The sequence below is a fragment of the Natator depressus genome, chromosome 9 (assembly GCF_965152275.1).
Source record: "Natator depressus isolate rNatDep1 chromosome 9, rNatDep2.hap1, whole genome shotgun sequence".
Classification (NCBI taxonomy): Eukaryota; Metazoa; Chordata; order Testudines; family Cheloniidae; genus Natator; species Natator depressus.
The window spans coordinates 73,187,247-73,202,262 of record NC_134242.1 but is presented as its reverse complement, the minus strand read 5'-3'; the positions used below and the strand labels follow the sequence as shown (position 1 = coordinate 73,202,262).

Here is a 15,016-nt window from a genome sequence, read left to right as displayed (position 1 = left end):
CCCTCCCCCGAGCGACACGGCTGGGGCCAGGGCGAGGGAAGCGGAGCGGGCTGCTTCCGGCTCCCCACTAATCCCCAGGCCGCTCTGGGACTGCGGGTCCCTCAAAAGTGCCCCCCCCACAGCTCCTGCCTCCCAGACCCTCAGGTGGGGAGGAGGAGTCCCTGACTGCCCCCGAGACCCTCTGCCTGTTATCCAACCCCTAGGCCCTGGCCCAGCACGGCACCCTTAACACACTGCTCAGAGCAGCGTGTCAGAGCATTACCGCGTTGTATGCGAACCTGCGTTATATTGGGGTAGAAGTGTATATTTATGTAATTTTTGGAGTAGCAGCCGTGTTAGTCTGTATTCGCAAAAAGAAAAGGAGTACTTGTGGCACCTTAGAGACTAACCAATTTATTTGAGCATAAGCTTTCGTGAGCTACAGTAATGTTACTTCAAACGAGAGAGAGAGAGAAACTTTTAAAATGCTAAGGCTTGATCAATTCTCAGTGGCTGATTGAAAGTGCATAATGGAAAGGAAAAATTACAAAAAAACCTTGAAACAGCATCTTGGAGGCATGCATCTGCAAAGCAACCCTGAGGGCCAAGTTTTCCCACATTTAGGTAAGTGCTCAGTGAAATGCTATTACTGGACAGCAGCCATAGTATCAATTCTTAATACCAGATCAAGACACCTACTGATACCATACTGAACAATACCAAGACACCTCTTTCTCTGTGCACAATAACTGCAGACACCTATGGTACCAATCTGAAAGTGGCTATTAGTTAAAAATAAAAACACCCTATGTGACACATGCTGAGTTGTATGTCCAGGGTTTAAAGTGATTTTGAGGAAGTGCTTTTCTTGTCAAGCCCCAGTGATAGGATTTCAATAAATTGTTTATAAGAAAACTAAGTCTTGGACAGCTTAAGCGCATATAGTTTCTCTCTGCAGCAGTTACTGAACTACCTGGAATATCAATTTTTTTCGGACAATTTTGTGGTGATGTTCAATCTAGCTTTCTGTGGTGGCATTAGCCCATCCGGAGAATGTGTCTGTTATTTTAATATAGCGTCATGACTAAAGCACAGGGATCCTAGATCCTATTGCTGGTGGTGTCTGACATGGATATGAAAAATGACCATGTTCAAGTCACTTTAAATCTGTTTCTCACTCTACAGTGTCATCTCTAAAATGGGGTTAATACTTCTCACTCTCACAATGACTTGTTTGTAAAATGCTTTGAGATTTTTGACTAGTATGTGATATAAGAACAAAGTATCATCATTAATTATAATTTCTTGATGGTAGTTTGGAAAGGTGATCTGTTAGAAATGACAAAATTTGGAACAAACTTAAGAAACCTTTTCCCCCTCTCTGTTTGCCTTTAATCTCGCCTTGTTTTTTATCCAAAAGATGCTGCAACAGATGCGGGTACAGTTTGTATTATTGATAGTGCCAGACAGAGCATTATTTACTCTCTCATTATTGTCTCCTGGGTGTTCTCACACGACAAGTCCCAGCCTTTGCATCATTTATTATGGGCATCTGGTCTCTCTGTTGTCTGTTGAGCTACTTTAGAGTGGCCAGGTATTTCTTATTATTTTATTTATTGCTCTTTAATATTTTTTCCTGATGTTAAAATTCTCCATTGATTGTAATTAGGTTTCTGTTGCGGTTCAAATACAAGACAGGACAAGCTTTAAGCAAGCAAGCAGGCTGGTCTGCCCACGGACTGGTCTGCCTGTCAGCTTTTCCACCCTCTCCTTTATTTCTCTCTCTCCCCCCCCCGCGCATTACATACTCCAACAGATAAAAGGAATACACTGGCTTTGTATAATATTCTTATTTACCAATTTCTATCTACCGCATTCCTTGCTCTCGGGCCTTGAGCCCAGTCCTGGGAGGCTTCCCACGGTTCATGTCATCTGGGCGAGATTCCAAGGTTCATGCCCTTGAGAGGAGCCGTGTGTGCACTGCTCCTACACAACACTCCGGGTGTGCCCTGAATGTTGCCAAGTGCATGAACCTTGCATGAATGCTACAGGTTTCTGAACTTTGGTGGGGACTTGGTGAGCTATCATCATAATCTTGCTCATTGAGCACTTTTTCCTAACATGTATTCAGTTCTAATGTTTACTTACTAGATTTCTCACCCCACCCCCCCATTAAACATTGGTCAAGAGGAAACCTTAGATGTGTCTCAAACAATGCAAAGGATTCAATGTGAATTGCTTCTGATATCTAGTCTGTATGTGTGGCATAAAAATAATTTTAAAGGGTAGTGGTGGGCTCAATTCTAAACAATAATTGTATAGGGGTACTACAGCATCAAAAAGTCAGGTTGGAACATAGCCACATGGCTAATACATCCATACTACAGATCCCAATGCTTTGATTAAATTTTTATTCTACATGCCAGCCACATATGCATATGTAAAGTATCTGAATACATTTAATGTGTAGGGTATAGGTGTAGTGGACAATGCATATATTCCTCTTCAAGGCCCTGATCCAAAGCCGACTGAAGTCAATGGAAAAATGTGTTTTCTTCAGTGGCCATTTGATAGAGGCTCAAATGCATAGTCAATAGGGAGCTGCATACATACATGTGATTTTGCACATGTTTCAACCGATACAGAGATCCAAATGCAACATCCAGTACTCCAGAGCTTTACCCTGGTTTCTAAATGAGTAAAGATGAAGTAATTCTGAACACTGTTTATGTATTTAGACAAAGGAGTTATTCACTGCTTCTTCTGCTTATATATGTAGTGTCAAATGGGATATTAGAATTCATCATGCATTTGAAAATATATGAAGTATAACTTCCCTTAAGGGATTTCACCACCATTTAATGTAATTAAAGTAAATGACAGTGTAGTCCCTGAAGAAAAATGACAGCACACAACAGAATTCCCACCAGAAGAGCATTCTGAAATGCATCTAAATGGATGGTTGCAAATTAAGTACAAATATTTTTAGGCATACTATGTCTGAAAGTAAAATTTAAAAAACATGAAAAAAATATGGGGACAAATCCCTTATTTTGGGCCCTTGTTTCAGGTGTCTGGGTTCTGTTTCCTTCTGTTGTTTTGTTTGACCCGGGACAAATAACTTTCATCCCTTTATCTCACTTCCCCATTCTGTGGAATGACCTCACTATGTTTTTGTATTGTGGAATTGACACCTTAAATAAACACTTGACTTTATAAATTACCCTTCTCATTTGTTGGCCAAAGAAGTAATTAAATTAATGTGTAAAGTAATTACTATTTACATATTTTGCTTTAATTGAATCTGTGTTTAATAATGCCATGTACAGCAACAGGTAAAATCAAGTTTATCAGGCATGTTTGTTAGGGTTGGCCGCTTGAATGAATAAGGTGATTCAAGCGCACATGCTTAGGTTATTACTTCACAAGAAGATTCCTTTGGGCTTCTGTGCTGTAAATTCATGATCACTTGTTATGGCATTGATAGGAATTTTATTTTCCCTGGCCCTCTTGTAGTTGGCCTTGTGATTAATATAGAACTTCAGCTCTGTGTTCTTGTAACAGTACGAACGAAAAGCTACTGCTGCTCAAATATATATACCATGTAAAGTAAACACAATGTAAACAATATTGCCCTTGAACTGTGCTTTAATACCAACAGTTTGTCACTTTAACCCAAGGGTTTATGATTATTTTTGTTTGCTTTTTCTAGTGTAAAACTTTGTCTGGAATCTGTGACCACATCATCTCTCTCTCATCTGACTCTCTGGTGTCTCAGTCAGCACACCTTGAAGTAGTTCACCTTACTAGCATTATGCCCAGTGAGGGCTTGGTAAGTAAGAATATAGCTAATTCCATTTGAATATTAAACTCAAGCATCTATCCTTTAGAGTGTTGTGTTTTGTTTTGTTTTTTTACTTGCCAGGAAACCAAAGTGCATTTGTTTTATGCAGTTTCCAGCTCTTTATACTAGTGCAAGCTTCAGCTGACTTCTAGAAGTGGTTTAACTACAGTCTTTATCTGTGTTAAAATAAAATAAAACATCTGCAGTACTTAAAGCACCAGACGTAACCAGAAAACATACTGGCAGCAAAAGTAGAGCATTGTAATCTGTCGTGAGCTGTAATATAGCTGTTTTGGACAACAGCAAAATTATTGATTTTATTTTTATGTATAAAAATGTTGGGCTCCAATATAGAAGTTAATCAGCTGCACAAAATAAATGTAAGAGATGGTGCTAGAAGTTTAAAGGAAAGTGATCATATTGTTTTTCTTAATATTTAGTTAAAAGGCTTTTATGGATTTTACTTCAAATTTCAGCAAGATTACTTTATTAAGGAAGACCAAAACCAACCAACCAACCAAAAAAACCCGGAAGATTTGTAGATGATATTTACAGAACAGACATTGGGACAGATTCACCCATATGTGCAGCTGCATTGCACCATTCCACAATTACAAATCAGCTGTAAATCCAGTTTATCTGGTCAGTTAAGCCAGGTCTGTAGCTATCTTGCATCAACAGAGAAGCACAAAAGCAGACAGAGTATACTAGTGAATCTGGCCACATGTCTCTTTATAGAGATTGTATTATATTTCTCAGTTATAATCCACATTTCTTCCATTTCCGCTAATAATAAAATCTTCGTCTCTCAACATCTTTGCATTTTGAAGCCTGATGCTGAGTAGTAATGATAACCTGCAGATTACATAATGTGATTATTGTGAAGGATGTGGGGCTGGTATATATTCATTTATGAATAATATATGGATATATTGGGTTATGAGAATGTTTGCTATATGGAGTTAATTCACTGTTTGCATGGACTGGTTTAGTTAATAGTAGGGATCTTGGGAATCAAGCAGGAGGGTAAAACAATGAATCCAGATGAAACACCTCCTGGTTAACAGATTAGGAGGTTAAGAAACAATACCTGAGCTATTAGCTATGAAGATGCTACTTCCAGGCTCCAGCCAAAGTTACACAGCTGTTTTACGAAGGCTGAGACCACACAGTTCAAAAGGATGTTAAACAGTTAAAAACTCTGTCAAATCCAGTCCTGCTGTGTAGACACTGAGGCTATAGTCTGAGACCTAGTCTAAGAATGGGAAAATCACAGGTTTCCAAAGCCCCCCCCCTCCCCCCCCGCACACACACATGCACAGGACAGGTAAAGGCTAAAGGTCTAACACCTGAGGGGCATGACTCAGAGAGACTTAAGTGCAGCTAGCCCAGTGACCATGACAATTATAATGCCCCAAAAATTAATTGAAAAACTATATATAGAAGATACCTTATATTGCAATAATGAATTATTGGGAAGGAGACCATACTGGATATAGAAACATTGGCAGCAAGATGAGACCAATTAGCAGACCTCTGGTTGATTTAAGGGTCAGACAGGCTTATCTGACCACATCTCTTGTGCGAGAAGGCTGCTTATATATCACATGGGTCCAGTTCATGTCCTATCTATAGGAGTGAACAGGAGAGACCCATACAGTCTCAAGGTAGGTAATTCTGCTAATTAGTTGAGTCTACTCCAGTATCTGGCTACTAGTTTGCAGGCTAAGCCGCCATTACTTTTTTTGTTAAATGCTTACTTCATGTAGATCTCTTAATGCTACAAAACAGCCATTCAGTTACTCTGTGGCTCCACTGTGCATTACTAGCTTTCTGCTGGGTCAAGATCTACTCTGTGCATTTCAGGCCACCCCTTTCCTTAGGGGGAATTCTTTAACAGCCAAGTTTTTCAAATAAGATTCTTTAAAGTAATAATTTTAACTGGAAGTGTTTTTTGGATACATTGATGATCAGATTGACAGATATGTGCATATTTAATATTTCTCATTCCAAATAAAAATGAAGAACTACACCATTTGGAAGAACTCAGTGTTTTAAATTTTAAAATAAAAAGTATCTCCCCTCATATGGTAATAGTACACAATAGGGCATTTCGGCTGGATAGTTAGAGTTTTAAAGTATCACAAAAATACTTTTTGGTTCATTTTCATTGCAGAAATGTATTTTATAAGAAATTTACATCAGTGAATTGCTGCTGGTGTCACAAGTTGGTTATTTTCCAGTTGAAGTTAAATAAAAAGCTATTTAAAATAAGTATGATTCTTGTTACCGATGATTTTTGTAGAGGTCAGCATGGACTAACAAATTGGCTTTTTCACTTCTTGAAACCTGAATTCAAATCCTGATTTGGCCGTTTCATTATAGTTCCTGTCATTTACCTAAATTATGCAGCCACCTCACAATATTGTAGAATGGTAGTTTCTAGTGAGGAACTGTGCAAGTCCGAATTAACAAATAGCATATTTAAACCAAAATAATGCCAAAGATTTTTTTTTTTTTTTACAAATGTTATAAACAAAAAGCACTTCACCCATCACTGAAATGCAGCCTTCTATATGGTGAAATCATTATTGGGCATAATAATACAATACATACTTTAGGTGAGAAGTTGAAGAATTCTGTAATCAAAACAGATAATGAGAATATAGGTAGGTAAATTGGATGGTTGAGCTTATTTTGCCTAATTCTGAAGGCACTGGAATATTATAGGTTTGGAAGTTCCTTGCAAACTTCAACATTCCTGGGTCCATATTCTTAGAAAAGATCAGAAAAAAGGAACAGTGAAAGGGCAGAAAGGAAAAATCCTTTACGAAAATATAGGATGAAAAATAGAGTAGAGAATGGATTACAAATTGTTGTTAGAATCTTTAAGTACATGATCACATCGTATTTTCCACAGGACCCCTGTCTCAGTCAATGCACGTATGCATGTGGGTTCCCAGGCACTACTTACTACATACTAACCAAGTTCTGTACTGCAGTGAATTACTAATTTCTTGATGGGCATTTTTATGGCACTCTTCACTGTAGTATCTGTATGCTTCACAGACAGTAATAAGTTTATCTTCACAACACCCTTGTGTGGTAAGGTGGTATTATTATCCCAGTTTTATAGGAAGGGAACTCAGGCACAGAGAGATTAAGGTTAAAATTGTCAAAAGTGTCCATTAATTTTGAATGCCCAGCTTGAGATGCTGAGGGCTTGATTTTGCAGAGTATTTTAAGTTTTTATAGACCTATTTAAAGCACAGCTTCTATTGATTTCAGTTGCAGCAGTGAGTGCTCAGCACTTCTGCAGATCTGACTCCAGGCATCTGAGCACCCAGAAAATTAGTGGTAATCTATGAAAAATATGGTTTGTGACTTGCTCAGCCTCTCTTAGGACCTCTGTCTCTGAGGCAGAGATGGAATTCTTTTTTCCAAGGTGACTCTGACATTTTGGGGATTCACCCAGACCACTAAAAGTTTGTGTCATTACCTGCCCTGTAACACAGGGTGTTTCTGTGCTGTGCAGCTTTGGCTCAGATTCCTGACACCAGCAGCCTGCTTACAGCACAATGACCTCACCCTGGCTTCCACCAACCTGGTTATTCCTTGCAGGGTAACACCAACAGTTCTTCCAGCCTTGAGTCTCTCCAAAATCTCCCTGCAGTGCTCAGCTCCTCTCACTATAGTTCCTTATCAATTTCCCTGCTCCTTTAAAGAGACAGTACACAGCACCAGTCCAGGCTGAGGATTTTATCCTTCAGTTTGAAACACTGCACTTCTTCTTCGTACGGCTGATGTAGATGTGGAGCAACAACTATAATTTTCTATTTAGATGATTAAGCCAGACAATTGCATGAGGAGTAGCGGAGTGTAATGCTGTGATGCCTCTTTCATATTTGAGAACCAGCCATTGAGTCATTATATGTTCCATTGTCTGTTCTGGGTGACCACAGTCCCACACTGGAGAGTTTTTAATTTTCCATTTGTGCATCAAGTAGCACTGCCCTGAGATGGCTGTATAATAAAACAAGGTTAAATTAATTAATAAGGAACAGATATTTAAGTGATACCAAGTAGAAGGAATTGAGATAAAGATGGTTACAAACAAACCAAAGTAAAATTATTATTCTAAAACTAAAACCTAGCTTAAGAAACCAGAGCTTTTTGTTCAACATAGATTTCTCATGACAATTGTTCTTCCAGCATGGCTGGTCAGTTCTTAACCAGGGTCCAATACAGACTTTAAAGCGCTTGGTTTCTTTGTCTCTTCAGGTGAAGGATGCCAAAATGGCTTTTTCTCTTTGCTCAGATCCTCAAAGTTTTGTGTCTGTTCTCAAAGACAAGAAGCCCTCCTGAAGCCTCAGCTTGCTATGTCCACCAGAGAACTGATGCCAGGTTAATTTTTGCAGTCTCCTCCCCCAGTAGTTAGGTGGCTGCCTTCCCCATTCGCTAATGTGATGGCCTTAACTTTTATGTAAATGTACTTCTATTGCATCTTCTCAATTTACATAGGAGACCCTTTCAAGCAGGCAGGACCACATTCCTTTGTCTAGGGCAGAGTGACTTAAGACATTTTAAGAATATATTTCCAGCACATATTTATAACTTTTCATATATATCATCCATACATACACCACACAATAATATTAACAGCCCAGTGTGTTACCCAGTTCATATGTGATTCCCTACATGACACCTTGTAGATACCAATTATGACAACAGTGAGTTAGAGTACACTCAGCTGCTCAGGCCTGCTGAGGCTCAGTGCTAGACACCGGAGAGCCCTCTGCATTGGGGTGCTCTCAAGGACACAGTGATGTTCAACTGTATTAACCATGAGACTATCCTTTCTCTTCCTGCAGTCCCCTGCCCCTTTCCCTAAAGGGCTTTCAACTTCTTCACCAAATGAGACAGGGGTCCTACAGACAACAGCCTCCTTCACAACACAGCCCTGATTTATCCCCAGAGCAGGTCCATGCTGTGCACTGAATGAGGCAGGGGTTGTGGGAAAAATAGCATGTGCTCATGTAATTAAAAGATTGTATCATAATGCACATTCACAAGGAAGCTGAACAAGACTCACAGACTTTAAGGTCAGAAGGGACTATCATGATTATCTAGTGTGACCTCCTGCACATTGCAGGCCCCAGAACCTCACCCACCCACTTCTGTAATAGACCCCTAATCTTTGGCTGAGTTACTGAAGTCCTCAAATTATGGTTTAAAGCAGGGGTGGCCAACCTGTGGCTCAGGAGCCACATGCAGCTCTTCAGAAGTTAATATGCAGCTCCTTGTATAGGCACCGACTCCGGGGCTAGAGCTACAAGTGCCAACTTTCCAATGGGTGTTCACTGCTCAACCCCTCGCTTGCCACGGGCTCTGCCCCCACTCCACCCCTTTCCTTCCCCTCCCCATAGCCTGCCCTGCCCTCGCTCCTTCCCCTCCCTCCCAGAGTGTCCTGCACACCACGAAACAGCTGATCAGGGGGAGCAGGGAGGGGGAAGCACTGATCGGCAGGGCTGCTGATGTATTACTGTGGCTCTTTGGCAATGCACAGTGGTAAATTCTGGCTCCTTCTCAGGCTCAGTTGGCCACCCCTGGTTTAAAGACTTCAAGGGTCAATAGGTACTTTAATTCTGGTATTTCCTGACTTTTGAGTGCTTGACTTTACAACCTTAATGTTCGTTTAACATAGTTCTTTTAAAAGAAATTTCCTACACTTCTTAAAAAAAGCAAACTGGAAAAGAAGTGTTCTCATTTGGAGCCATATTGACTCCTGCTGGGTCACCAACGGAGTTGGAGCTTTTAGATCCACAGCATAGACATTTACCACTTGAAATAATGGAGTAACTGTAGTAAGCTCTGTGGGGTTTTTTCCTTCTAAATGATATTTAGCAAGAGAGACTTTTTAATGGATGTGCTTTTTTGTTAATATAAACCTGTTTTTGTAGTATTTTAATACTCTGACGTGTGTAAGGGGAAGAGTATTTTAAAAATATACATATCATAAAATCCCGTTTTGCTAGCTTTTTCTTAGCAAAGGTATTCCTCATATATAATGCAATTGGAGAATGGCTTGGTAGTAATTAACTAGCTAGCACTGTGAAGAAGCTGTCTCTAGTTTCTGGATCAATTTTTTAAAGATGGCATTTGCAATTCCCATTTTAGGAATTATGCATCTAACTGGAGTTCTCCTCCTGCAAACTCATTTTTCTTCCCAATTTTCTTGACCACTAAATTGTCAGCAACCTGAAGCCATATTTTACATTGTCAATAAAATTACACCATTGTCTGCTGATTTGGGGCAAAGAGCCAGTCATCTTCTGCCTCTCCCCATGACGGTTTCTTCACTGCCAGCTTCACTTTCTCAGAGGTTAGGGGTCTATTACAGGAGTGGGAGGGTGAGGTTTTGTGGCCTGCAATGTGCAGGAGGTCAGACTAGGTGATCGTGATGGTTCCGTCTGGCCTTAAAATCCATGAGACTATGAGGGTGGGACCAGGCACTAAAACTGGGACTAGGGAGAGCCTCTCCTATGCTGAGTGACCACTCCTCTGGCTCGCACCCTGGCAGCATGGAGGAGGAGACTGTCTGATTTGAATAAACAAGGGGAAAAAGCTAGACTGGGAAATGAGTGGATTGGAAAAAGTTGTCTGGTGAGCTTGGGAATGGCTCGGCAATGAAAATGGGATGGGAATCCAGTCAGGGGGAGTGAAGACTGGGAACTGGTGGGGGTGGGGAGGATGTGACTTGTTGATTGGTGGGGGCTGGAACTTGAAGCCTGTGAGGGAAATGACAGAGCGGATTGGAAACACTGAAATTGGATGAGAGTTGGCACTGGGTAGGCAAGGGGAATGGGAGTGTCACCAGGGATGGGGAAGAGACAGAACTAGGACAGGGATGGGTTCGGGGGGGGGGGGGAATGGAACACAAGGACTCAAGCTTGGGGAGGACAGGCAGAAGAGACTGTCCCCAAAACAGTAAATTATCCTTCAGAACCTGAAATGGAACCATTAGGAAAGGGATAGATATTATGACATTTTCTATTTTATTATCACTATATATATCTATGGTACACCCACACCTTGAACACTGCATGCAGTTCTGGTTGTCCCATCTCAAAAAAGATATATTAGAATTGGAAAAGGTATAGAGAAAGGCAACAACAATTATTAAGGGTATGGATTGTTGGGGGCCTCTGGTGTGGATTGAGAGATTTCAGATCCAATAAAAATGAAGAAGCAGGCTTGATAAATCTTTCAGAAGGTCTGGTTTTCTCCCAACTATTCCATAATAATAACCCAATTATTAAGGGTATGGAACAGCTTCCATATGAGGAGAGATTAAAAAGACTGGGACTTTTCAGCTTGAAAAAGAGACAACTAAGGGGGGATATGAAAGAGGTCTATAAAATCTTGAATGGTGTGAAGAAAGTAAATAAGGAAGTGTTATTTACCCTTCACATTACAGAAGAAGTGGGGGTCACCAAATGAAATTAATAGGCAGCAGGTTTAAAACAAACAAAAGGAAGTACTTCTTCACACAACACACAGGCACCCCGTGGAACTTGTTGCCAGGGGATGTTGTGAAGGCCACAAGTATAACAGGTTTCAAAAAAGAATTTGATAAGTTCATGGAGGATAGGTCAATCAATGGCTATTAGCCAAGATGTTCAGGGATGTAACCCCATGCTCTGGGTGTCCCTAGTCTGAGTGCCAGAAGCTGAGAGTGGACAGCAGGGCATGATGGATCACTTGATGATTGCCTGTTTGGTTCATTCCCTCTGAAGCACCTGGCATTGGCTGCTGTTGGAAGACAGGATACTGGGCTAGATGAACCATTGGTCTGACCCAGTATGGCTATTCTTATGTAAATGGAAGTCAAGATTCTTGAGTACCACCATTCTTCTACGGGCAACTTGTGGGCTTCATCCTCATCTGTTGCTGGTCCACACAAAGGATGACAACCTACTATGTTAGCAGTTAGTCAGTTAGCTCAGTGTCAGAGGTTTGTGTGGTGGATCCAACCCTGCTGATGACTCATGTGGGTGTCAATATGCTACATGATATTTTTTCCAGTTTTGATATTTTAAAAAACAAACAAACATGGGAAACAATATATACAAAAGCTACATTAAAAGAACATTTTAAGGTTGCAAAGTCAAGCACCCAAAAGTTAGGAAATAGCAGAATTAAGGTTACTTATGCAACCTTAATTTGTCACCCATGTGCATATACATTATGATTTCAAGAGCAGTATAAGAAGGCCTTAGTGTGAATGAGGGCATCATAACAGTTTATATTTTGTTTGTTTATGTTTATATCTATCTATCTCAAGCCCCAAATGAATAGTTGGGAGAAAACCAGACCTTCTGAAAGATTTATCAAGCCTGCTTCTTCATTTTTATTGGATCTGAAATCTCTCAATCCACACCAGAGGCCCCCAACAATCCATCCAGCAAAGCCAGGGAACACCAGACTTAACAATCCTTATAGAGCTATAAAAATACCCAAGCCTAGCAGAAACATGTTCTATGGGATTTTAGGCTCTGCTGGAGGGCATGACTTACAGATCTAAATGCTAGTTTTGGAGCATTTTGTTTTCCTGGAGCACAGGTTCAAAGCTATGGAGGATTTGCTCAGTTCTGCATTCCTCAAAGGTTAATAAACTGAACTCCAAGCTGTTTACAGTAGATTTTCAGGCAAAATCTCAACTATAAAGTACTGTCTGCTCTCTGTGGACATTAATGAGCCCATGATGCATTTTGAAAGAACAGGGATTTGTGCCAGTGTCATATGAATATTCCCTTCCTGTTACTGCTGTGAAGCGTCCTCTATTCTGTAAGGATGTGATGCTGCTTCCATTAAAATGCATAACAAAACTTCTATTAACTATAATAATGCAGGACTGGGTGCCCTCTGTGTGAAATTTATAAAGTGTTTTAAGATGAATGTTTTTCTGTATAAATGTAAAATATTATTGCAGTACACTCAATTTTGGGTTACTGAGTCAATATGGCTGCTTTAAACCTTGCTTACAGTAGAAACATTTTACAAAGAATTTCCACCATTGTTAACACTTCTTCAACCCCAAAAGTATTAGCAAGAGTTACAGTGAGATCTACTAAACAAGCAAGGTCGGGGGGGGGGGGGAGGGGAAGGGGAAGGATGCTTGATGGTTCAATTGCTCAACTATCATATTTCATTAACACTATATTTTGGCATGAGATATATAGGTATTAATTGTAAGAATTTTTTAGGAATATATTTCTATTTTAACTAGGCTTCTTCATTATGGAATGTGCTTTATGTGGGAACATCTCAGTGGTAAAGCAGTGATAAACTCAATGAAAACAGATGGCCTGTTACATCTAGAGCAAGGTCCAGCTGTTCTGCCTAATTCTACCTATGAATGTCAGTTTAACTAGGTGCTTTTTATTGGGTTTACAACATGTTAACAGAAGGTTTCTCAGCAGTTCTGGAGTCCTTTAAAAAAAGAAGTGCCTGAACACAGGGCAGTCAGAAACCCTCGGAGGGAGCAAGCAGGGGGGCTCCTGCAGGAGGCCCATGGGAGCAAAGAATGACTCCCTGTGGAGACCACTTCTTCCTTGCCTTCTCCCTAACTGTGTTCGGCTCCTGCTTCCCACATAGGACAGAAAGGAGCCACCTGTCCCAGGACCAGCAGAAGTACTGGAACACCATTGTGGCTCGTTAAAAAAGCACCGGCACAGAATTTCAGTGTGTTATGGCATGATTCAAGCACTGTGTCTAAGAGACCAAAAATTTTGCAGTCATATACAAACTTTCAAATGGAGCTACACTCAGAGCCAAAGGTAGATTATTCTGCTTTTAGTAGATAGTGGAAAGAAAATTCTCTCTGAAAACCTTTTGTTTATCTCTGGCACACTTTAGGATCCACGTTACAAACAGGAAGTTTGGAGGCTTGGGCTAAACATATTTCAGTATCGTTTAAAATTGAATTTAGAAGTTCAATTCTTCCTCTTTACAAAACTTGATTTAAAATAACGCAGTGCAATCCCTAAAGTGTATCGCCTTAAATTGTCCTTTAGAAACCATATATTTCTAAGTCTCAGTGTCATTTTACACTGAAGGGTAGATTGTCTTTTGAGGATCTTCCTACCAGAGAGAGCAGCCGAGAGCTGAATTGAACTATGTGTTCACTGCATAACAGGACAGACAAACACTGACAGTCTGCATATCAAGGACAGGGTATTTCATGAAAAATGTTTATAGTACTGCAAAGGGTGATTTGAAGTGCCATCTTTTAAGTGGAACACATTTGACTTCTACAATACATGCCCCGGACAAAAGAAAGAGACAATTACTACAAAAAGTGCTGGTGTTTTTCAGTGTTCTAGTCAAAACTTTCTCCCCAATGGAAAAATACAGTTGCACCTATCGTATTCTACATACCAAAGTATGTAAAAAAAAGAAAAACTGAATAAAAAGAGGAGTCTTTTATGGCTTTACTAAATGAAAGCCCTTGTTGTCATAGGAGTGTAATTTGTAAAGTGTATAAGCTGAAAATGGCTGTGAACTTAAACATTGGACAGTAACAGACCATGAATCCCAGAGATTATTGAACCTGGTGATGTTCTAAACAAAAAGAGCTCTCAACCATGTTTGTAGCTGTTTCTATCACGGACTCAACAGACATTCTAGGCTTCAGAGAGACATATACAGTGACAATCCTAGAATCTTATTATGTAGATAAATAGGTACCATGTATTACTACACAAACTTATAAAAATAGATTGTCATGATAAGTGTTGTTCTTTGTAGTTTAATTTTATTCACATTTGTATTATTATTTCTGAAGTACAATTTTAAAAATTCTCTTTGTCTTCACATATTGTGATAATAGTTTACAAAAACAGGTGCAAGCTCATTTTTCTTTTGTGGAGACAAGGGATCAAAACTTGTTATAATACAGCCTCATTTCAGTGTTTGGGGGTTCATGCATGTAACTCCTCAAGCACAGAGAAGAGCCTGTATTCATTTTTTTTATTCCCAGACTCACCAAGTTAAAGAGAATTGCAGATATCAAAAGATACATTCTTGTTCTACCTAGCCACACAATTAGTCCAAATTTGTGGAGATTTTGTAGCAAGAACAGTATATGCAAGATATAAAAAAATCAGTCAAACAAATTACATCTCACTCACA

The 15,016-nt window shown here is 39.9% G+C and overlaps 1 protein-coding gene across 2 annotated transcripts in view; it reads left to right on the top strand.

The window, feature by feature from the left end:
- The window catches only part of LOC141994242 (connector enhancer of kinase suppressor of ras 2-like), a 530,195-nt gene that overhangs the window by 247,862 nt on the left and 267,317 nt on the right, over positions 1-15,016 (top strand). For both annotated transcript variants that reach the window (XM_074964467.1, XM_074964466.1), the window contains exon 6: positions 3,692-3,811. In XM_074964467.1, coding sequence (XP_074820568.1) covers positions 3,692-3,811 — 120 coding nt within the window. The remainder of the gene's footprint in view (positions 1-3,691; positions 3,812-15,016) is intronic.